Genomic DNA, 22,678 nt, shown 5'->3' on the forward strand with positions numbered 1-22,678 from the left:
CTTTCTCCCATCCTAATTCAATTCTCAGACATCTCTCCTTCCCAGCAAAAGGACAATTTTTATTGCAATACCTGAGTAATCACAGCTATTCTTAGTCTGAAAGGGTCTGTATTTTCATGTAGCCACTCTGATTCCTTCTCCACCAAATGTTTAACACATTTAAGACAGGACACAGAGTCAGCTGTTCCTGCTGCCTAGCTTTACCTGCTAAATTAGTGTATTCCCACACATTTAGCTTCATTTTTCCACTATTAATAAAGGGAGAAGTTATGCATTCAGTAACTTTTATTTGCTTCAAACTCATGTTAAATATATACAATGCTAATTATATACAAAAGTGTGCATGTTAAAAATTTCAGGTTACAAACTTGCAAATCCTAGAAAAGTGCAAAATTTTAAAACATCTTCCACCATGCTGTACAGAAAAAAAAAATCCATCATTAGCCAATATACACACTCTTAAAACATACTGATCAAAACAAAGTAAGACATACAGTATACTCTTAAAGCACCCAGAAGGGAAAATGATATTGCACAGAAGACTGACAAGCAAGTTCATTACAGTGTCTGAAGGCTCGTTTTTGAAAGTAGGTATTTCCAACACTCCTCAGACCTAACATTTAACTCTTAAAAAGGCATTTTTTGGCATTTAAAAATCCGTTTGTAATCACATAATTGCACGGTCTGTAAGAATTTGAGAAGATATAGTTAACTGCTGCTGTAAGGCCCTTGCTTCCACTCCCTCATTAGCATTAGTAAAAATGCATCAAGCAAACTGAGTAGCATTATAGCTTCCGTCAAAACACTGACCAAAGGGAGGCAAGTCTCACATGCAGCATTTCTCTAATCTTTTATTAAGCTGCTCCTGCATAGTGAAGGGTTGAACCAGAACACAGATCACAAGTTTTCCTTGATTCCCCACCCCCTACCATGGCTTTCTTTAAGCAACAGCTCTCAGCTACATATGACTAAAGCAGTACTGTCAGGTGCAAAACTATTTTACAAAGTCACTTCAAGGCAAAAAGTATGGCTCCCTCAAGAGGAAAATACTGACTAGACTGGAAGCTAAATAAACAAGTGGCCTCTTAAGTTCAGTTAGATCTAAGATATATATGGCTGTATGGTTTTTACTTCAATCTCAGAACGCCTTAGCAGCTTTAAACCATAACCTATACTGACAATCATGCTTCTGGGACAGAAGATACATCATGAAATTCTTTGTGCAGAGTATAATCACAGACCTAAGCTCTGGAAATACTTGCCAAATTTCCCAAGTAGACAAAAATAGAAAGAACACGTAACCGGAGGCACTCTCTCCTGAAGGAAACAAGTGAAACACCTATTTTACCTGGGCCACTTGTGTAAATGGTAACTAAAAGAAGACATACCAATTTTCTTCCACAGATGCACAGCAAAAGGTGAATTAAAACCAAACAAAGGGTAACTTTTAATTAAATACTATGGGCAGTTCCTCATGTATGCAGCGTTCAAGATTGCAGATAAGATGAATAGTGCGTGACTCAAACTTACGCAGAGCATGCTATGCTGCCACTCAGAGGCATTTCTGCATTCAGGCATCTGATGATTGTAACAGCGATGAAGGAGACAATAGTATTTTACCATTATGGCTTTTTAACTGCAATACCTTTTCAGAAAACCCTTGTTTCCTTTGAAAGTATCTGTTAACAAGGGCAATTCATAGCAATGAGGGAAATTTGGCTTCTTGGAATGGAAGGAAAGACATCTTTCAAACACCAATTAAGTCTATCATTGGTATACAATGAACCCACATGCATATGACTGCACAAAAATAGTCACTTTCCCCAAAAGGAAACTACTAATAAGTGTCATGTTTACAGCTGAAACCAACATAGCTTTTAAACCAAAAAGCATGAGAAGCCCATTCTAGAAAGCACTGAAGCAAATTCTTGAATTTCCACCCAATTGAATATAACCCTATGTAGTGCTTTCAGCTAACAGTATTAGATGAGGCCTCAGGTTCACATTAGCATATGTATTTACATGTGGGTTGGGGTTTTTTGGTAATTCTTTGACAGGAAAAAAATATATTCACAGCACATAGCCTCAGCACCTAACCTAGCCAGCAAGATGCCTTTAACAGTGGAAGAGAGGAGTGCTTCAGGTGACAATACAGAGCAAATGTCTACATAGACTCCCAGTGTAGGAGCAGATGGAGGTGGACACCTCCTCTACTTCCCTCCCCAGCTCTAAAGCTCCCTACCATAATCTGTATATAGATACACATTTTCAACTAAATATACACACACACTAAAAACTTTGTTAAGCATTTGGTTGCTGTACGTACACGTTCAATGATTTTGGTAATTGAGATTGTTAAAGACTTGCAGAGGAAACAGGGAGGAGGGAGACACAGTCTAGGGAAGCGAGGTATACAGCTCCCTTGCTTGACTAAGGCAGGAGCTGGAAGACCTAGCTAATTACTGTGCATTACAAATAAAAATGAATTTACCACTCCTGCACGAGTTTTAAAGCAGGCTGATGTAGGACTGTTACCAGTCCCACACAGCATTTTTACAGTGCAGAAGCTTAGTTCCCTGCACTTCATTTAAAGGACACAAAGATACAACCCTTAAGAGGATCCTTACAAAACAGCTGACTGACTAGACTTATTTAAAGCCTGCAAAGACTTTGATAAACCTGTTTTGAGATAAAAGTCATGATCTAAGGTACACCGGGGGGAATAAAACTTGTTTATTTTAATTGCAGATTAGCAAAACAATTGTAATGTGCCGGTGCAGGTAGGGGTTTTTTGATTATTTTGTTGTTGTTTGTTTCCTTTTTAATCCATCAGGCCCTAATTGCCACAATGCCTGTTAACCATCAGAAGTGCAGTTAGTTTAAGGGTATTATTTTGTGCTGGTGTTGTTAAAGTACATGGATGAGAGAGATGTAGTTTCTAGATAATCTATGATTATTAGGTAACAAATATATTGATATCAAGTAATTTGTGTCAGATGCTAACTTGAATAGCAAGCATTTCACTTTCTGAATGCTTGTATAGTACAAAACCTGCACAGACTAGATGAGATTCCTCACTATAAAGACAAGTAAAATACTATCAAGAACAAGTAAATTGATAGAGAAATTTAACAAACATTTTACTTGAAATAAAGGAGAAATGTATTCCAAATATCATCCTTTGGTATGCAAGTTCAAAACTGTGCTATGGAGAAGTTAATACTGCTAACTACTTGATCTCATTTATATACAAGTATGGAAAGAGAGCTGGGTTTCATTTTCTTTCAGAGATATATATATTTACACTCCTACTCGCTCAGCTTCAAAGGTAAGAATATCTTAAACTTTGATACATATCATCAGGGTTGTTCCAAAAAATTAAAAGAAGATACCACCAAACTTGAGGAAATCAAAGAATTATGGAAGTCAGTTTGCTAATTCACAGTGCACTGCATAACAGACCTCAACTCAACCAACCTAAATAGCTGATAAGAAAAAAATATTTTCTACTTTTAAAAAAGATTTATACAAATAAGTTAAAGCCAAAAGAAACAACGTACCACCTAACACTTACACTTGTGTCCTGTATATTTTATTTAAAGCTGGTTTTAGATAAAGTGCAGTCCTTCAAGTCTGTGGGGGTCTTTCTAGAGGGCCTCTGGCAAGAACGCTAAGCATGCAGTGCTGTTTACCTCCCATCCTCAAGGACCAGATAAAAGATCAAAAGGCAATGGATATTGCCATTCCACACAGAGCATAAAGCAGCCTAGAGCTTACCTCTGCCCCTCTTCATTCTTGCTGCTGCTTTGTCCCAAGCACAAACTAGCTTAAAGTTTCAGAGCTCAGGAAATGCCCACAATTAAACCTATCCCAGATGCCTGTGACAATCACGTAATGCTTGTGATGTAATGAAATGATGGTACTCAGTGTCAAAGCTTTTCACTATAGACTTTCATCCCAAATTATTGCAACAACAGTATATTTTACTTAAACTGACACTGTATTCAGTATTCTTTAATACTAAACTACAAACAACCATTGATTCCACTGTTGTATAAACTTACATAACCCACAGTAGGATGTTTTCAAACCCTTATTTGAACCCCTCTGTGGAAGTGACAAAAAACAAACTATGCTTTCACCATACACTACAAAAGACCTCTCTCCTCAATTTTTCCACTTGATTCTGCTAGCCCAACACATCATTTCCTGCCCTCTTCCCCTGCAAGTAAACACTTCACCTCATAAATGCATTTAGACAGAACATGTATGCGAACTTACAAAAGCTATCAACTCAACGTCCCAAATGAATTTTGCAACTTCCTGTAACACAGAAAGATCTCACATTCTGAGCTGAAATTCTTCTAAACTGCTCTTGGAAGAGCTCCTCTGGAATCCCTCCTTCATGAAATCATAATGGACAAACATACTTCACATTCTCATGAGCACACTTAATACTTCCAGAGTATCCTTAGTATTCTTACTGGATAAGCAATTGATTACAAAATAGTGTTTTCACATCTCTGTAGCTTATTTGAAAGTACAGGTGCATTTGGGTAGTTTCTTTACATACATGGAGGCTGAAAAAAAAACACTGCTCTACCTTTGGAAATTTAATGCTCTCTTGGCAAGTGACTCAGGGAAATAATTCTTATTTCTCCTAACTTTCCAGATGATCCAGTCTGTCACAGTGATTAGCTAGAATATTGCAACTATGCATAAATCCACTTGTTCACTAGTCTGATTTATTATGTCATTTACAAGAGCTGAGAAAAAGCAGCGTGACTTTCTTTGCACAGAACATTAATCAGTCACTAGGAGGGCTGTTTTGGTTTTTTTCCAGTAAAGAAATTGAGGCAGTGAATACAGTTTAAATGAGACTAACAGAACTTGTTAAGATTATCCTTTTGTGCGGTAAGGAGATATTATTTCTACGAAGTTAATAAATATTGTGCTAAAAGTTAATGAAATAAGATTATGCATTATGGAGTTCCTCAGGTAGTTCAACAGCTCCCCAGCCACAGGGAACATCTGATAACATTTATAAGAGATACAACACACATTTATTTCCATAAATAAATAAAAATAACAAGAAAAGTGATGGCAGAGGGAAGAAAGGGGTAGTCAAAGGGGAACACACTAGCTAACAATCACTTAGAGCTCTGCCTTATACCTATAATTCCTCTTACCCCATGGTATTTTCTCCTTTCGATAGACATACATACACGAATATACATATATATACAAACATACACACATATAATACATATGCACACATACCTTTGCATGCCAATCCAAAAACCTATCTTATTCCCTCAGCACCAGGCTTTTCTAACAGGATAGGGTTTATCATTTAAATCAATAACGTTATAAAAATATCAGAATGATAGGAAAACACACACCCTTCTATCATCATGTACTGCTAAACCAAAAAAAAAAAAAAAAAAAATCAGTAATGGCTTCTCTAAAATATAGCACAGAAACCATAACTATTTTGTTGGATACAGCACAGGTAAGGATCTGACATTTTCCCATCCCCTGTCTTAAACACATCTTGAAAATGGATACATTATCTGTTTCCTTGCTTGTTTATAGAGGGCAAACAAGAAAAAAAGGCTTGGTGGCTTGGTGAAGACCAAGCCAAGAAACAAACAGGTGCTATTAAATTATGCTGCGCTGTTTAAATGATTTTGCAGTGGAAATCTTGTTTTATTTGTAGGAGTTACATTACTAATGAAGCAGATTGATCTTTGACCAATATATAGATACCGATTCTTCCTCTGTATTTCTTAAAGATATTAAATATATTATGGGATTTCTTGGTGTGTGGCTTAGTCTACCTAACAATATAAATAAATTTTCAGCAGCAAGAATTTCCTACCTCCTTTAGCTCCTTCACCACCTTCAACTCCTTTGAAGTTAGTCATGTCTATACTTTAAACAATTTCTGATAATCAAGTAGTGCAACACAGATGTTCCTTGCAGAACAGCCTAAAACTGAAACTACACAAAAGAAGATAGCAATAGCCATTTACAGGAACAAATTGCAACAGATTGGGATAAAAAAAAAAATATATGGAAAAGGTCACAACTGCCAGCTATCTCAATTCTGAATCTGACCACTGCGACTGCCAGAATTTTCATTTACTGCTGGAGAATTACAATGCTGTCAAAGCAAAGCCAAATAGCTTCTTTGTGATCAAGGAGCACCTGGCCCTATTCAGCTTTAAATCAAATGCTATTTATCTTAAATTCAATTATCAAAAATTTTTTTTTCTGAAACACACTTTTAGCAGCTATTTAGAGAGGGATTCTGCTGTGACCACATCAACACAGTTAAGGAAAAATATGCAAGCAAGCTAAGTTGCCTGATTACATATGCTTATTACTATACCTCTACCATAGGTTCATCATCAACAGACTTAAGAATTAAGGCTCTGAAAGGTGAGATACACATTTAAAGTGACCAAAAGATTAAACATGTTTCTGGAATCCATGAGAGAAGGTAGAAGCAGCAATCACTTGGAATCTTGAGTGTTATATTCAGTCTCTCCTGATGAAATCTGGCTGAGCCGTTTGCTTGATCCCCACAGCTTTCGGGAAAGCTGACCTGAGCGCATCTGTTTAAAAGTAATTCAGAGAAACAAAAGGAGGGGGAAGGGATAAGGTGGATAAATTAAAAAGGAATTCAGACACTGATTTTGGTGAAATGCAGACACTACAACGTACTGCATAAACAAAATCACACCAACAAAAACTATTTGAAAACAAACCAAAAGCTACATTTAGGGATGATATTTGGGACTGACAAAAAACGTCAGACAGAACACTAATCACAGTCTTCTCTGATATTGAACAGTTAAAGGGATAATGCCAAATCACAAGTATTTAATACTTAACCTACTTCAAACAGCTTAGAAGCAGTGTTAGGAAGGAAAAAAAAAAAGAAATATGAGGTGAATGTCAAGCAAAAATGAACTAAATTAGCAGAAAGGACATTTTATTTTAGAGATTTCAAACAAAATTTGCTAGAAGTGAAAAGGAAAAGATAACCAAAACGCAGGGCAGTGATGGCAGAAGGAAGGTAAGAGAGAAAGGAAGGTTATCTCCTGGTGTCAAATTTATACAGTCTTCCAAAGATCCTCGGAGTAAAATTTAAACCAGAAATAACTCATACTGAATATTGCATAAGTCAAGACAGGTAACAAGCAACCAGAGGCTGTATTAAATCCAGCATCTGGTAGGTCTGCAATCTGACAATAATTTGTAAGAAACTGTTTTAATTTACTCCTTAAGTACAACACTTATGATTGGCTAGCAGTGATCAGCCTGGCAGCTGATTAGGTTAAGAAATCCCTTGCAGTTAATAAACAGGATGCATGCCTTAAAGCACAAGTTTAGAGCAGTTCCCAGCAGTTAATACTACAAATGAAGCATGCTTAAGAACTATCACCACAGCAGCAGGGTTCTAGGAAAGGCACAGTGCTGACAAGGATTAACGCTAACAGGTGATAATTCCTCAGAGTTCTGCAACATCCCAAACAGCTAAAGTAATTGTTAAAAATACAAAGACATTTATTATACTTCACATCGTACTGGATACTGTCAATGCGGAAACACTACAGGCCAATCACACATTAAAGGTCAGTCTCTCCCTTTATCCTAAGGATCAGTATCATCGAAACCCCGAACTACACCACTGTCTTCTGCATAAAGATGAAATTCTAGTAACAAATATATTTCTTCCAAACTACAAATAAATAAACAAATAAATACCCCACATACACATACTTTTCAAATATATTGATGCCGTTATAGAAAACTAGAAAATCTGGGATATAACACTTTTCCTTATATGTTTGTGCTTTTTAAGAAAAATCTATGTACATGGATATTAAGCTTGCAGATCATCTGAATTATAAACAGAACATCCTGAAAAATCATTGGAAAGCCTCTACATTCATAAAAGGAACCCAGTATTTGAAACAACACTTTTTCCATAGTTAGAAAAATAGATGTGAGAAAGAACTGGTAAAAAAAAAGAAAGAAAAAGCCTTCAGTCTAATGAGATACATAAATTTCAGCCTACAAAAGATCTTTTCTATGCAATAGGAAGTTTAGAAATGACAGTGACTTTAAAGCTGCTGTTACAAACATGTTTAACCACATCATAAACAGCTCTTTGTCAATTCTACAGTAGGAAAAAGCTGTCCAGCTGGAAGTCAGTGGAAACCTCCTCTCCCCATCTGCTGCAAGCAAAATCAGACTACTATATTAAACTATATATCTCCTAGCTAAAACATTTTAAAATGCTGGCAAAGTTGCTGTTTTCAAAATTAAAATACAAAATTAAATTGATACATCTTCTCTTCCATTTACTAAAGGTCATGCAAAAGTGATAATCACATTTTCAAATAAATATACTGTAGCACAATGGAGATCGGGTTATAAAGAGAATAAGCTAACTCAAGTACTTTGAAAGTCATGAGAAGTAGTACTTAGAGCAAAATCTACATTTTGCACAAGAAAAGTTGGGCATAGCTATTTGACAGATGGATGCTCTGTATTTGATACTGCATATGCAGTACCAACAAGTTTATATTCACCATATGGAGCACAGAGCATATTGGGAACCTACACAAGTGATTCTTTGTGCATTGCAATTAGAGACTCTTAACAGAAAGAAGTAATATTTTTCCCCCCAATGTCACACAATGCATATTAAAAGATATCTGACAGAAATCATAAAAAATAAAGTATCTTGCTCTCTTTCATTTCCAATTTTCTTCTGGAAAATTATCTCATCAAGAAGCGGCTGACAACACTATCAACGTTCAGAAAAGGTTAGCTATTATGACTTTGCTCATTCAGGTGTGATAGAAGTCTGGAAGTTAGTCCAGCTGAGCTTCCCATCTGCGATCCCTATTATACCTTTGATTCTTAATGAGAAATTTCAGTAGAGCAGTCTCAGAAGTTATTTCTTTCCCACTGAAAACTGAAACTTGCTCTTAAGTTTACCCTGCCATAGAGGAGACCTCTTGCTCAACTGGAAAGCAGAAATAAGTGAGTTTCCCATTGTTCGGTAGAAAAAGTTCTTGATGGTGGGTTTTACCTCTGCTGGCTTGCCAACACCAACGATAATCAACTTGCCGTCCTCCAAGCCAACAAGGATGTGGCTATACTCTTTTGTGACAGAAATGCAATGAATTGGAAGTCGCATGGCTAAGGGGGAGATGGTCAAACTCAAGCTGAAATGAACAAAAACCACATATAGTATATTGTGTATTTGCACATATTGCAAAGAATCACACTGCATTTGAAATTGTTGTCCACAAGATGCATTACAGAACAGCTTCTCAAGGATCCAGTTAGTAATTTCAATTCTTGTAAACTCCTAAGGAATGATCTAACTGCATCCCAGAATAGAGCTCAAATAACAAGAAAAGGCATGGATGGGTAAGTTAAGCCATTTCACTGAAGAACTGTGACATTAGTACCACAACTGCCTAAGAGCCAAAGATCAGGCACTGGAATGGGTTGCCCAAGGAAGCTGTGGCTGCTCCATCAGTGGCAGCGTTCAAGGCCAGGTTGGAAAGAGCCTTGGGTGACACAGCCTAGTGTGAGGTGTCCCTATCGATGGCAGGGGGTTGGAACTAGATGACCTTGAGGTCCTTTCCAACCCAAACCATTCTATGATTCTATAATAACTCCCATTCTGAGGAACAATGGAGCTCTACAGGGCATAGAAGTCCATAGACTTTAAAACTCCATACAGAACTACATGAGGCTTGAACCTGCAGTTGCTGCCTTCCCAGGGACTAATAAGACAAAGGGACAATCACAGCTTTTCTCAGTAAGCCTTTATATTTACATCTCAATAATAAACCACTGATGGTGTTGGTACATTACCTGTAGAGATCCCGTATGGAAAGAAATCCTTGTAAGCTGCCCATCACGATATACTCGGCAGTCACACACATATCTGACACTTCCTCCTTCAGAGTCTCAGAACCCAGATATTTTCCATTGACAGAATAGAGATGTAATGCATTCTTATCCTGAATAGATAAAAAAAAATTAAAAAAAATCTGTCACAGAGGACTGAATGGATTAAGATTGTATTATTTGTATCTTTAGCTCTCTAACAGGAGCTTACTTGGACAATACTCCATAGATAATATTGCTGAACAATAAGAGTACCAATTGGCCTCTCTGCTGAACAATAAGAGTACCAAGCCTATATGCGATGTGTATGTATACCAGGTCCTCTATGGGAATTTTTGAAGTTATTCCTCATTACCTCATGATACAACATGGTAACATCTTACCTATCTATCTAATCAATCCTAAATTTTCTGGAAACATCCATGGATCTAATGGACAGGTCTATTTTATATGGGTTTTTGTTAAGAGAGAAGAAGGGAAAAGAGCAATCATCTTCCCGCCCTGCTGTTCCCCTTTCTCCCAGTCTGAAAAGCAGAAGGAAATGGATATATTTCCACAGAGCTAGATATAGAAGCATTTTCTGCACAAGGCAATAAATTCTTGATGAATAAAGATACAGCTAACATGACCATATTAAGCTCTTCCAGCCTGACAATACCTTGGTCACTTCTCTCCCCATCTTCCCCATGCAGCTAGCATGCCTATCTCCAATAAAATTGTCTTCAAAGAGATTTCCTATGCTCATAGAAATAATAGCTCTACACTTATTAAAGCAACTACACAGCTACTCAATAGATAGGATAAGGTAAACTGTGAACCTTTCAGCTATACCTCCAAATCAAAGCTAAGGAACATCAGTATAGTCATTGGGCATCTTGCACCCAGAACTTAATGCTCCCTTTATAAGCCTCTGTGTCTGTGCACAGTGGAACTCGTTTCCCCTAGTTTTACATTTCAAAGCAGCTCCCCCAGGAAGATTCATTAGTGCATGCTTGGGCAACTTCCTTGCAGGTGTTTGAAGATTTTCACAAAGCTCACAGGAGCACAGTATGTCTGATTTATCTTTTAATCAAACTGCACTCAAATTGGCTAGCAAAATTAAAGAGAAAAAGGGGAAACAGACACAGCATGCTTAAAAAGCCTCATTACTTTACAAAATAAGGGTAAAGTGAGGTACATTTATTATTAAAGTCTTCAGTGAAAGAGAGGTACTCCATGAAACTAAATACCTTAAGAGTAGTCTTTCCTTCTATGCTGGTGTGGACAACTATATGGCCTTCCCAAGACACAGCCAGGTTAGGTACAGTAAGCAGGAGAGAACTCTCACAAGGCGGTCGCAAAGTCCTCACGTACTGACCTTTCCGAATAGTGCGAACAATAACAGTCCCATCCTGCAGTGACCAAATTCAGTTAAGTTGCTGCTCAGCAGACACATTACCACAGCATGCAGAAAGAGTATTCAAATACAGAGAGAATACTTTGAAAGCACTTAAATCCTTAATCGGAGATCAAGACTCCTGAGCATTAGGAATTCTAGACGAAGAGGCATTCTCCTTAAAGCCATGTACTATAGACATATGAAAAAACAAATGCAAACAGGGAAAGAGAGGAAGGGCAGACAGCAAGTCAGGTATTTCATATGTCATATTTGTGAGTAAGCATTATGTGCAGTACAGAGTCGGAGTTCAGCAGCTTGCCTACAGTAGAGTACAGTAGAGCATGAGTAAGCTGCACAGAACCTTCAAGGTTAAGGAATCATGGAAGAAACTGTCACAGAATTGTTTCTACCAGAAACTTAAGATCTCCAAGTAACTCCACACACATTAAAGCTCATCTGTGCAGAATAACACAGCATGGTAGCTGAGGCCTATGCTGTGCAGTTTGAGAGAGCCTGATTTAAGCAGGCAGCAAGGGAGATGGCACATATCTTCTGCGAGGCTGAAGAAAAAGAAGTTGTGAAATAGTCACATTTTATTGTACTCAATCAACTTCAGACATGCTCTATGGTTTGAGTAGAGAAGAGGGCAAAGAAGGGGAAGCTATGAGGATGCTTACCCTGGATCCTGATACTGCCATATCCAGTTCAGTGCTGATGCCAACACTCGAAACTTCATCAGTATGCCCATAAAGGATCTGTAATGGCTTAGGTGCCAGGCCTACAGGCACTCCTCCCTGAGAGTAACAAAAAGTGCAATGACACATTCTCTTGCAGCTGAAGGACAAACAAAAAGTAAGTTTCTGGTATCTTCAGTGTCGGTTGTGTGAGATGTATATTTGACATAGGCCAAAACCAAAGGTACAACTCACACATTCCAATTTTTTGGAAAAAATTTTCAATTTTTTGCCTTTTATGTCAGCAGCCCTGTTTACTGAAGTCACAAGAACGAATGAGCATAGTTACTATGTGGATGTGAAAGACAGATTTACTTAGCTGACTTCTATCCCTTCAGATGTCCAGGTGTGCAAGGAATTAGGCACTAACATCACAGCCAAGCTTAAAGAAACTGAAAGCTATTTCGTTTAAAGTTACAGCAACTCTATTTTCTATTTTAAATTCTATTTTCTAAGGAAAAAGTAAGGAAATAATCCTCAGTGACTACCAGTAGAGTGATATGCAAAGGAAATCTTGCAATAATGTTCATTGAAAACAGTAATTTCCCCACATGACTGCAGGGTGTCAAAATTATTTAGTACTTTGTTCCAGGGAGTGTACTGTCAGCGTATACAGACTTACTCTCACAAACCATTTCAAAGGCAAGACATGTACTTAAAGAGAAGGTAAAGAAAACAGTTCTGCAGAGCGCTATTTATTCTCATTTCTGTGATAGAAATTTGCCAACTAAGCCCTGAAAGCCTGAAGTATGCAGGAATGCAGAACAAGTGTCAAAATACAGAGCTGGGATAGAAGGTGACAATGCAGAACAGAAATGACAGTATGCAGTCCCATTGCTGCCATATTGTTAAGACCAAGATAAAAGTCTCATAAGAAGAATTTACAATACATAGAGTATCACATATATACATTAAATAAAAAAGAAAAATATGTTAGAAGTCTTAAAAAAGGCAATTCTAGAGAAAGTTAATCTCCAGAGTATGATTTAACTCACAAATTGCAAAGAAACAAATTTTAAAGTTCTAACATTTGTTCTTACTTGAGACAAACAAATACTGCACTAAGGAGTTGTACTGTCCATAACAAGACAGTTCCTGCCTGCAGTTAATCCTACCTGTATATCTGAAGTTGCTTGAAGGAGCAATCAGAAGTGAACATTTAACATGAATAAGAACGGAAACTGTCTCACGTTTTGAGTATAAGCACAGACACGCATTGCACAAGCACTTTCATTTTGTGAAAGCACAAGACTAATATTAAAGAATTCAAAACCACAAGTGTTAACCCAGGAAACAGACTAACATCGCTGCTAACTCCTAGTGTAGTCATCAGTATTAGCCACTGAGGAAATGCAATGCTAGAATGCAACTACCGGAGTGAACAGCAGCCTAGAAATGTAAAAATACTCAACTAGAAGCATTGTTCTGACTAATTCTGGTAGTCTCAAGCAGTTTTTCTCTCCTTCCATTCTCCCATCTGTATTATGAGGGGTAATATTTGCCCGTACTGAAAATAATCTATGAAACATTTGAGAGTGACTCTAAAATACTGTACTTCAGCTATATAGTAATTAATGTGTGTAGTGAATATTTCAAACACAGAACACAATGGGAGTAACAAAATTACTAAGCTAATCAATTTTAGTAGGCTTTCTTCCCTGCAATCCTGAAAAAAAAGGAAATCAATAAATAATCATGCCAAAATAGAGAAGCACCAAAAAACCATTCCGGAACTGCTTCTTAGAGCGTGCCTAAATAACATACCTGATGAATTATGTGCCATATCATACAGGTAGTATCTCTGGAGCCTGAAATTAAATGAATTCCACAGTAGTCTATTGCCAAGCAGGTCACAATATCTAGATGAAGGAATGAAAACAGAAAGTTATCACATACATATTTAAGACTATTTTCCCACAGAGAGACAATGTGCATGCAACATATCAACAACGTATGCTGGCTTGCAGTCAGCATTCTTCTCTTCTTAACACCACCATTATACCCGCTATGCTTGTCTGGCCAAGTGCCCTCGCTATAGTTCTGTCCAGAAAGACCAAACATCAAGATACAATACATAAAACCTTTAATTTCACAGTATAAAGAGTTAGTTACTAACCCATATGCCTGATGTGCTGTCCAATCAGCTTGCCTTTTGTAAGCGATGTTACCCTGATGCTATTGTCCCAGTGTCCACCACTAAAGAGCAGTTTTGCATCATGGGATACTGCAAATAACTTAGAGGTGATTTCCAGCCCCGGTGCAAAAGGACCACTCACGTTCCGTTGTGTTCTGTAGGGAAACGACGAGCAGTTAAATAAGAGTAACCTTAGTCCAAATTAATATATTTTATGTATTTTGCACTTTAAAATGAAAAAAAAACTTCAAATTTATGAAATTCCATTTATAAAAGAGGCTATATTAAAAAAAAAAAAAAAAAAAGAAGAAAGGTGAAATTCTGCCTCCCAAGAACCACAGCAAAACTCACTGCCATTTTTAAGTGGAAGCAAGATTTCACCTTCGATCTTTTCAACCTTTTATGCAATTTAATAACTCATGTGGCTACTAAGTATCGTAACATTGAAGAAAAAACAGAGAAACAAAACCACCACATATACCTGCACTATAGTGTAACAAAGTATAAAGACTGCCCATCTCAGACTCCAAGATGAGTTTTTATGAAAAAAATTAGAAATAGCTCTAAGAATACAGAACCTTAAAATGCCACTTGTGTAACTCTTCTCAGCATTACAGATTAGATGCAGTTTTCCTGAACACTGGAAGATGCATCCTTAGGTGAAAATTCAGCCAATTATAACAGTACAATCCACTAACTGTTGAACAATTACTGTATTTTCTTACTGTACATACATTCATCTGCACCCCTCCTCATCATTTGCTTACTTGGGATTTGTCACTGTGGTATCCCTGATGAATGTAAAGTAGTTGGAGATATTTTTATCATAAGGCAGCCAACCATGAGTTCCAATAATGCAGTTGAGGCTTGCTGTTACCTAAAAATGGTTTGATAGGAACATTGGTGAAACTCAGAGGTATATTCTCTTCTTGCTTTGATGGTAACAGACTTTGTACAAAATCGAGTATAGGCTTCTTGAGAATTTACCACAAAGGAAAAAAAAACCAAAACACACACCCCCTCACCCACAAGCTTTCTAAACAAGTAAATAAAATAACCTCGCTCAGGTGAGTTAATCCATGTGTGGTACAAAATACTGAGTTAGAACAGTAACTGGTTTAGATATGTCAGAGAAGTTGAATGGGAGAAAGAAGGCACAGACAAAAAAATACAAAACAAAACAAAAAACTCATCCAACAAACCCCTCATAAACATCTCATTACAGTTCAGTCATTTAGTTTAAGCTGCTGCTTTGCTTTGAAACAGTTATCACTAGCAGTTAACATACTAACACGGGAGGTTTTAAAAAAGTTACACTATAGTTCTATTTCTGAGAAACTAAGAAAAGAATCCAAATAGTTGAGATATATTTTCAACAAGCATTTTAGACATGTCCAAATTCCAAAAGTCACAAGCACATACCACATTATGCCAGGACAATAAGTCTGACCTACAAGATAGGAGCACTGAAAAAGAATATTCTCCCCTGCAAAACATATTATTGCACAGGGGTCAGTATGCAGACCATACATACAGATGTAATCACAAAACCACTCTCCTCCCTTCATCATTTAGCCATGTATTATAGTACCAGCATCTTTACTAGTCAGTGCAAAAGTTAACTTTATGAACAGTGCAGGCCTCTGGACAGTGTATATGCCACATATGGTATAGTTTTATATATGATTTGGAAAGTAATGATAAGCATAATGATACCATTAATAACTCAATCCTGCCATTTTAAAGCTGGGCTGCATTGCATTAGGAAATTGCTACCATGTAAGCAGCTCAAGTGGGCAATTTACGACACACCTCACTACAATTTTCACTCATGTATCATCAGCAGCTCTTAAATGTCACTCAACAAATCAGCCTGGCTTCTCTTCAGAAGAGAAATATTTAACTTACACCTGACAGATTCATTACAGATTAAGGAGACACATTTGAACAGGGACACTTCAGAAGTGCTTCTTTACAAGCTGTATGGAAAAAAATACACCTATTTGACTGTCTGCATTTTAAGAATAGCATTGACACACACAACTCACCAAAATCTCTGGGCTTCCCTGAGAAATAAAAGAACGTGACTGGGTCCTGGGGACAACAGCTTTGACAATGGGCACACCATCACTGATTCCCTACAAGAAAGGACACGGTTTTGGTCTGATTATGTGCAAGAGCTGAAGGACAAATCTAGAACTTGTAAGGAGTAATATGCAGCGCCTCAGAAGCCAGTGCCAGACCTGTACAATACTCTAAGGTACTGGAACACACGTTTTCAGTTCATGCAAATATGGTTTGTCACAAACACCAGAAATTAAACCCTGGCTCTGTCCTGAATCAGTGAGTTTAGCTACCAAGTTCAGCAAGTCCTAAGATACCACCACTGATGTTCTTGGCTTACCCTGTGTGGTGGCTAACTTAATACTCAAACACCACCCACACAAGTGGCCAACACATACAGATTTATGGGATTCAACCTCTATGTTGCGTTCATTTTATACACACTGCATTTAAAAATATTTCCATAAATAGGAAACAAGTTTATTTTCATCTAGGTTGTGATCTTTCGTTTCAAGTACATCAGAAGTTTCAGATTAGACTTTAAACAGTTTCAAGTAGCACATGTACCTCTATGAAGAATGACTTCAGTTCAGTGAGGTGTTGGAAGAGATTCAGAGTAGAAGTATCACTTTTAGTTAGTCTTTGTACTACCTCTTCTGCTGACAGCCTTTGTGGATGAGGCTCCTAGGAGACAATATTTGAAGGAATATCAAATTAGTAAAATTTATTAAGTTGTTGTATGGCAATCAATGGGAAAGAAGACTTCAGTGCCTAATTTTCCTTCTTAAAGTAAATTAATTTCTTCTGAAAATTGTATGCTACACTTCCATCAGTGTGACCTTTACAAATGTGGCAAAGACTTAACATTCCTAAAATTCAAAACTATTATCTTAAAAACCATTACTTTTTCACTTTCTCAGAAGTCCTTTGTAACTCAATTGGATTTAACCACAAAGGTCTGACTGAAAGGCAACAAAGAGCATTACCTTTAACAGCTGACAGGGAGTTTGTCCAAAATTGTTTATCATCCCTTCTAAAGCTTTCCTTTCTTTATCGTCTGTTAAAGCATCCAAATCCACAGCCCCTGGATCACAACCAGAATGATGAAGGGTAGTAAAAAGGAAAAAACTACATAAGCCAAACAACTTACTGAGAATCAATATGGTCAACAAGTGTTGCAGAACTTAATTGCATCATTATCATCCTCTACCCAAGAAAAGCCTCCAAACAATGCCTCTGTATAAAATATGATCTGAAAACTCAACTCTGCATTTTAAGTATACTTAAGTGCAACAATTGCAGGCTTTTGTCTTATCAAATGAATTTAACGTATTTCATGCATGCAATAGGTTGCACACAAGCCACCCAAAATTCCAAAGAATTAACAGCCTAACATCTGTCTTAAGTCCTTGACTCCTAAACCACAAGAAGCTTCTTCCCACAAAATGCTTTTAAGCAAGCAAACGAAAAACTAACAAAAAACCCCAAGCACTTTTAGAAACAAAAATACAAGCAACTGGAACCACCCCCTTAGAGAAAAAAAAAACCCACCAAAAACCAACCGACAACAACGAAAAACTCCCAAACAAAACCAAAACATCTTTATTAATATTTTAGGTTCACAACTGCTGATCAAAGCATCAAATATTCTGTTTATGTGATGATAAATTACAAGTTATGCTGCCATATTTCATCTATAATTCTACTACCTTACCGTATGCTACTGTACGGCATGCTCCAAAATCAAGTGTTTTCTAATACTGAAAACCCACAAGTCTGATGACAATGACAAGAGAGCATACTGCTTAGTACCTTCGTAAGTACAATAATAGAACACATTGAGCGCCTCTACTGCAGCTGGTCCCCTCTGCTTGTAGCCAAAAATCAAATCTATCCATTCATGAAGATGAGCAGAAACATACTCAGATTCCTAGAAGGAAAAAATGCTCTTGTAAGAGTAAGATAAGTACTGCTCACTTCTTGAAGTATTTTCTGTGGAAGAGACATAATTACTAAACTCAGAGTATCCACAAACCAGGTATACACCAATGTACAGGGCAGAAGCATAAGAATATCCATGCGTGTTAAGGGCAGTAACTGCCAGGTAGGAGGGAAAATAAATACAGCGAAGCAGCACATTTAGACTACTGAAATGCAACTATGCAAGGAAAGGTAAGCTGCTAGTTCCCTAGCACCACACAGAATAGTCTTTAAAAAGCAAGGGAAGTCTTATTACCTAAACCCACCTAATTCTGTATGCTATCTCCTAGGGCAGCAACTTCCCAAATTATTAGTATCTTCAGGATCTTTCCTTTTCTCTTTTGAACATTTTATTGACATGCACAGTGCTTTTAACTGAAAGTTCTAATGGTATTTTTAAGTCAAATGCAAGCACAACTCTAGTTTGAATATAGTCCCAGTATTTTACACAGTGACTGTGTATAAACATGCTTCCTTTATCATTACTTCACACATACAAATGTCATCTTACCAGAGCCTTCCTGTGTTTATAAATGAAGTCTTCTGGGGAATGGGCCCATTTGGGGAGAACAACATCATTTACCACCTCTTTGGATATTTGAAGCTGACCTAAGTTAAAACCTAGTGAATGATTTGGAAAAATTAAAGAATTACTACAAAGTATTATCTTGATTTCTTAATAAAGATTAAAAAGTATTCTTTTCTCAATGAGACGGATACTGAAAAATTCTTAATGCAAATCTCCAATAACCCTACCACTGACATAGGAGGCTAGGGTCCGCTCTGAATGTTTAAAATGTGAAATGATATAGGATAACAAACATCCAAAGCTCCCAAGTGATTTTGAAGCTTAAGTCCCAAGCTTTAAAGCAGCAAAAATATTTTACATACCTATCTGTAAACGTACCTGCATTTGCTTTAACAGGGTTTGGAGTCCAAAACATTTCAATGAGGTTATTCATAAGAATTAGGTTACTTATAGGCTTAAATGGTTGTATAATCAAGCCTTTCAGTAAGTCTTAAACCCCACCAACTTTAATTGGAAAAACTCTAAATACTTCAATGACTTTTAAAAGCATGACTTGGGTCATGCTTTTATAATTTAGAATTCTAGTAGATTTTTGTGAGCAGACTAAATCATCAGCAGCACAAAAATACAAAACCATTTTTAAATTGCATCATAGGTAGAGAAAGAATTCCCTATGCAACAAATACGAGATTCCTAGCCATTTTTTAATTCACACCAGAATGCAGGATGCTGCCTTTTCAATCAGCATTGTATTTGAGTGAAACAGCTTTCTTTTTTTTTCCTTTTTCTGATGGCTACTGAAACCTTACATGGCTCTAAAATCAGGTGACTTTCAACACTGCACTGGAAGACAACATTAACAAGCAGGAAATATGCTTGTTGCCTGGAACAAATAAAAGACCTCACATGTTTGAAGATGTCCAAACTCTACCATCCAGTGAAAAAGAATACTAATTAATCTGTATTAACTTCTGCTAACCATTTAGTCAGCATTAACTATTGCTAACTTTTTCTTTACCAAACATCCAAATGAGCATCTCTGATATTTTACACTAGATAAAGAACACTATTTTTAGCCATCCTTAAGCTCCCAGTCTGAATTTTAAACAACGTTTAGGCTGCTGCTTTGCACAGCTGGTGTCTTCATTAAACAATCTGAAGCCAACATGATGAGTAAAGTAATTTCTATAAGCATACTATAAAGCTTAAACAAGAAGGGTTCCACAGTGTTCACAAATTTCCTGAAGAATACAGGAACACTTTTCTATGGAAATATTCTGAGCAGTCAGTTTACCATTCTGATTCTCCAGGAACTCTGGAAAGTAGAAGAACTCTGGAATAAGTTCCTTGACATCATTGGGGTTGTCCATGAGTGCCTGCCATGTAGCAGGAATAGAGTGGAACTGCCTGTCAGCACAGTCGAATCTGTGGATTAGAAAACTCAGGTCAGACTTTAATCATTCCCTCAATAAAATGATATGAAAGGAAAAAAAGAGGTGCTGCTTATTTGCTCACATCATACCTGCCACTTTGGAGTTGGATATGAAGTGTTGTGAAAGGTTCTACCCGAATGAGGTAATGCATGACACCAGCAGCATTGGAGTAATGTGTCCCATAGTGAAATTTGTCAATCATCCCAAGGGGATCCTCAAAATTCTCATATCTAAAGAAATAAATATTTGTGAATATAGCTGAGCCCTACAGCTGATTCACATGTGGCTTATGCTTAGTGGAGGCAAGGATTCAAAAGAAACAAGCACAGCAATCTATAAAAGAACAATACATTGAGTTCTATTAAACATGAGGATTCCAAATCTGACTTCGAAAGTCCCTAAGCAAGGCTGCTGAAAGATAGAAACACACACCAAATGAAGCTTTTACATACCTATTCTTACACTCTTCCCTAGGCATTTGCTATCAGCTTTAAGAAACTGGATAAAGGGCAAGACAGAACTGATTTAGCATGCCTTCATAACAACAGGCAACCCCCCCAACATCACTAAGCTGAACATTTATTATTGAAAGGACTTGTGACAGTTTCCTGCAAGATTTAAGCGGCTGGTGGTGTGTGATGGGGGAAGTGTGTGTGTGACTGTATCAGGATGCAGTTAGCAGGATATATAACAAGATATATAACCCCTCATGCCCATTCCCCTTTCTACTGGTAAACTCAGTCTACAGTACTATGCCACCATCTGGCTGATACATTCCTCAGCGTCACAAGGCTAGTAAGAGAAATGATAGCTAAGCATACTGCTGGAACCAATTTCATTACAGTCAGGGATAGAGCCTAATAATGCAAAGAAAATTCTCTTATGTTCCTCCAAGTTTCTGAAAAAAGCTGGTTTTGGAGGAGGCCTGACAAGTGCAATCTGGTATGATAGCACGCTCACACTCCACACTAGCAAAAAAGGAAGGATCACTACATTGATGTGTGGGTGTACTTGTCATTCCTACCTGCAGAGGAGCTGCTGAAAGTCATTGAGTTATATTTTGTTTTAAAGCTAATAATCTATGCTCAAAAAGAAGAGCAGGAAGCAAAGATTTAGGATCAGTGCTACCTCTCAGCACAAGCAGCTCAAGTAATTGGTATGATCTTGAATTGGACATGGGACATAGTATGTTTCTTCAAGGCGCTGGGCCATTAAGTGTTTCTACAGCCTCTCAGTTTTATTCTCTACATCTAAGAAACAATTGAAAATTTACAAAGATAAGTTTTGTCCTTTCACTGCCACATAAGCTAACTAATCTGAATGCAGCAGGAACAACAACCTTTACAAATGTATCTGTGATGTTATAAAACTAGCGTTAAGAATTTCACTGTTACAACTTTACTTTCCTAAAGTGTTAGTGGCCTGGAGATTCAGAAAAGACTAAGAAATATAATTGAGAGGTCAAACACATACTTCTCTTTCACAGCCTTAGCATTCTTTTCATTTACCACCCCTATGGGTTTGGACAGATCCCTAAAGACTGCAGGATTATTCAAGTCCAGTTCTTCTGAAGTATAATCTCGTAAAATCCAGGGGAACTAAAACAAAAAAAAAAGAGTCAAAGATCAAACAGATTAAAAATACATCTTTCAAGATAGAAAAATACATCTCTTTGGTAAAAATTCTTTTAAAAAAATAAAATTTTTCTTAATTTTTCTTTTCATTACCACAGGGTATTGAGCGAGGTCATTGTAAGTTCGTCCTGCCATTGTGTTCAGCTGAATAAGGTAGTCAAAGTTGGATATTTCTCTATTCACCCATTTCTGAAGAACAAAAGAAAAAAAAGATACAATAGAAGTTACTATAGCAAAGATACCACTATTGCAAATTACATTCATCTGCCAGGGGATAGTATTTGGAAGTGAAAAGCACAAGACTGTAAGAATGCTATGAAAGTCTAAATTTATTTTCTCCTAATAAAGTTAATTTTTCCACTGATTCTACCTATATTTCATTGAAATAATGTCCCTGATTGATGCCACTACTGTTTTAAATACAGGGCAGCAGACAACTAGCAAGCTCAGAATAAGAAAAGAAGAAAACCAGGAATTTGTAAACTAACACTGCCGTTGCACCTTTGCTCCACTATCATACTTCAAACCAAACAAGAGATCTCTGTTCTGAAGATCTCTGTATCAATCTGTAATGTGACGGAGACATTTCATTACAGAAGGTATCTTCTCTACGTAAATATAAAACATGGTAGCTTTTATTGTTAAGGAAAAAAAGTATTTGCCATGTTTTAAGAGTCATTTGCAAACCTTTCTCAGAGAAGCCTATATGATCTCCCTCAAAAGATAAAAACACATTTACTACATTTAAAAGTTTGTCCATGTTTATTGTAATACAGACATTTTGACTTTGTCCTTTTATACCAATATTACTAATTCCTTTAAAGACTGTATTGCCTGCTTGATCTTC

The 22,678-nt window shown here is 37.0% G+C and overlaps 1 protein-coding gene across 4 annotated transcripts in view; it reads right to left on the minus strand.

Annotated features, from left to right (window-relative positions):
- Positions 1-267: 267 nt before the first annotated feature.
- Positions 268-22,678, minus strand: part of NBEAL1 (neurobeachin like 1) — an 85,352-nt gene continuing 62,941 nt past the window's right edge. For 2 of the 4 annotated variants that reach the window (XM_065670162.1, XM_065670160.1), the window contains 17 exons: positions 21,925-22,020; positions 21,671-21,795; positions 20,287-20,427; positions 20,059-20,189; positions 18,747-18,856; positions 18,068-18,185; positions 17,242-17,339; positions 16,823-16,939; positions 16,240-16,329; positions 14,959-15,068; positions 14,174-14,346; positions 13,822-13,916; positions 12,001-12,117; positions 11,175-11,336; positions 9,910-10,058; positions 9,113-9,248; positions 268-6,620 (listed from right to left, as the gene is read on the minus strand). In XM_065670162.1, coding sequence (XP_065526234.1) covers positions 6,519-6,620; positions 9,113-9,248; positions 9,910-10,058; positions 11,175-11,336; positions 12,001-12,117; positions 13,822-13,916; positions 14,174-14,346; positions 14,959-15,068; positions 16,240-16,329; positions 16,823-16,939; positions 17,242-17,339; positions 18,068-18,185; positions 18,747-18,856; positions 20,059-20,189; positions 20,287-20,427; positions 21,671-21,795; positions 21,925-22,020 — 2,070 coding nt within the window. In that variant the 3' untranslated portion in view covers positions 268-6,518. Of the gene's footprint in view, positions 6,621-7,012; positions 9,249-9,909; positions 10,059-11,174; positions 11,337-12,000; positions 12,118-13,821; positions 13,917-14,173; positions 14,347-14,958; positions 15,069-16,239; positions 16,330-16,822; positions 16,940-17,241; positions 17,340-18,067; positions 18,186-18,746; positions 18,857-20,058; positions 20,190-20,286; positions 20,428-21,670; positions 21,796-21,924; positions 22,021-22,678 lie in introns of those variants that run through there. The other 2 variants (XM_065670161.1, XM_065670159.1) reach the window with 1 other exon arrangement.

Source organism: Lathamus discolor, chromosome 3 (assembly GCF_037157495.1).
Source record: "Lathamus discolor isolate bLatDis1 chromosome 3, bLatDis1.hap1, whole genome shotgun sequence".
Lineage (NCBI taxonomy): Eukaryota > Metazoa > Chordata > Aves > Psittaciformes > Psittacidae > Lathamus > Lathamus discolor.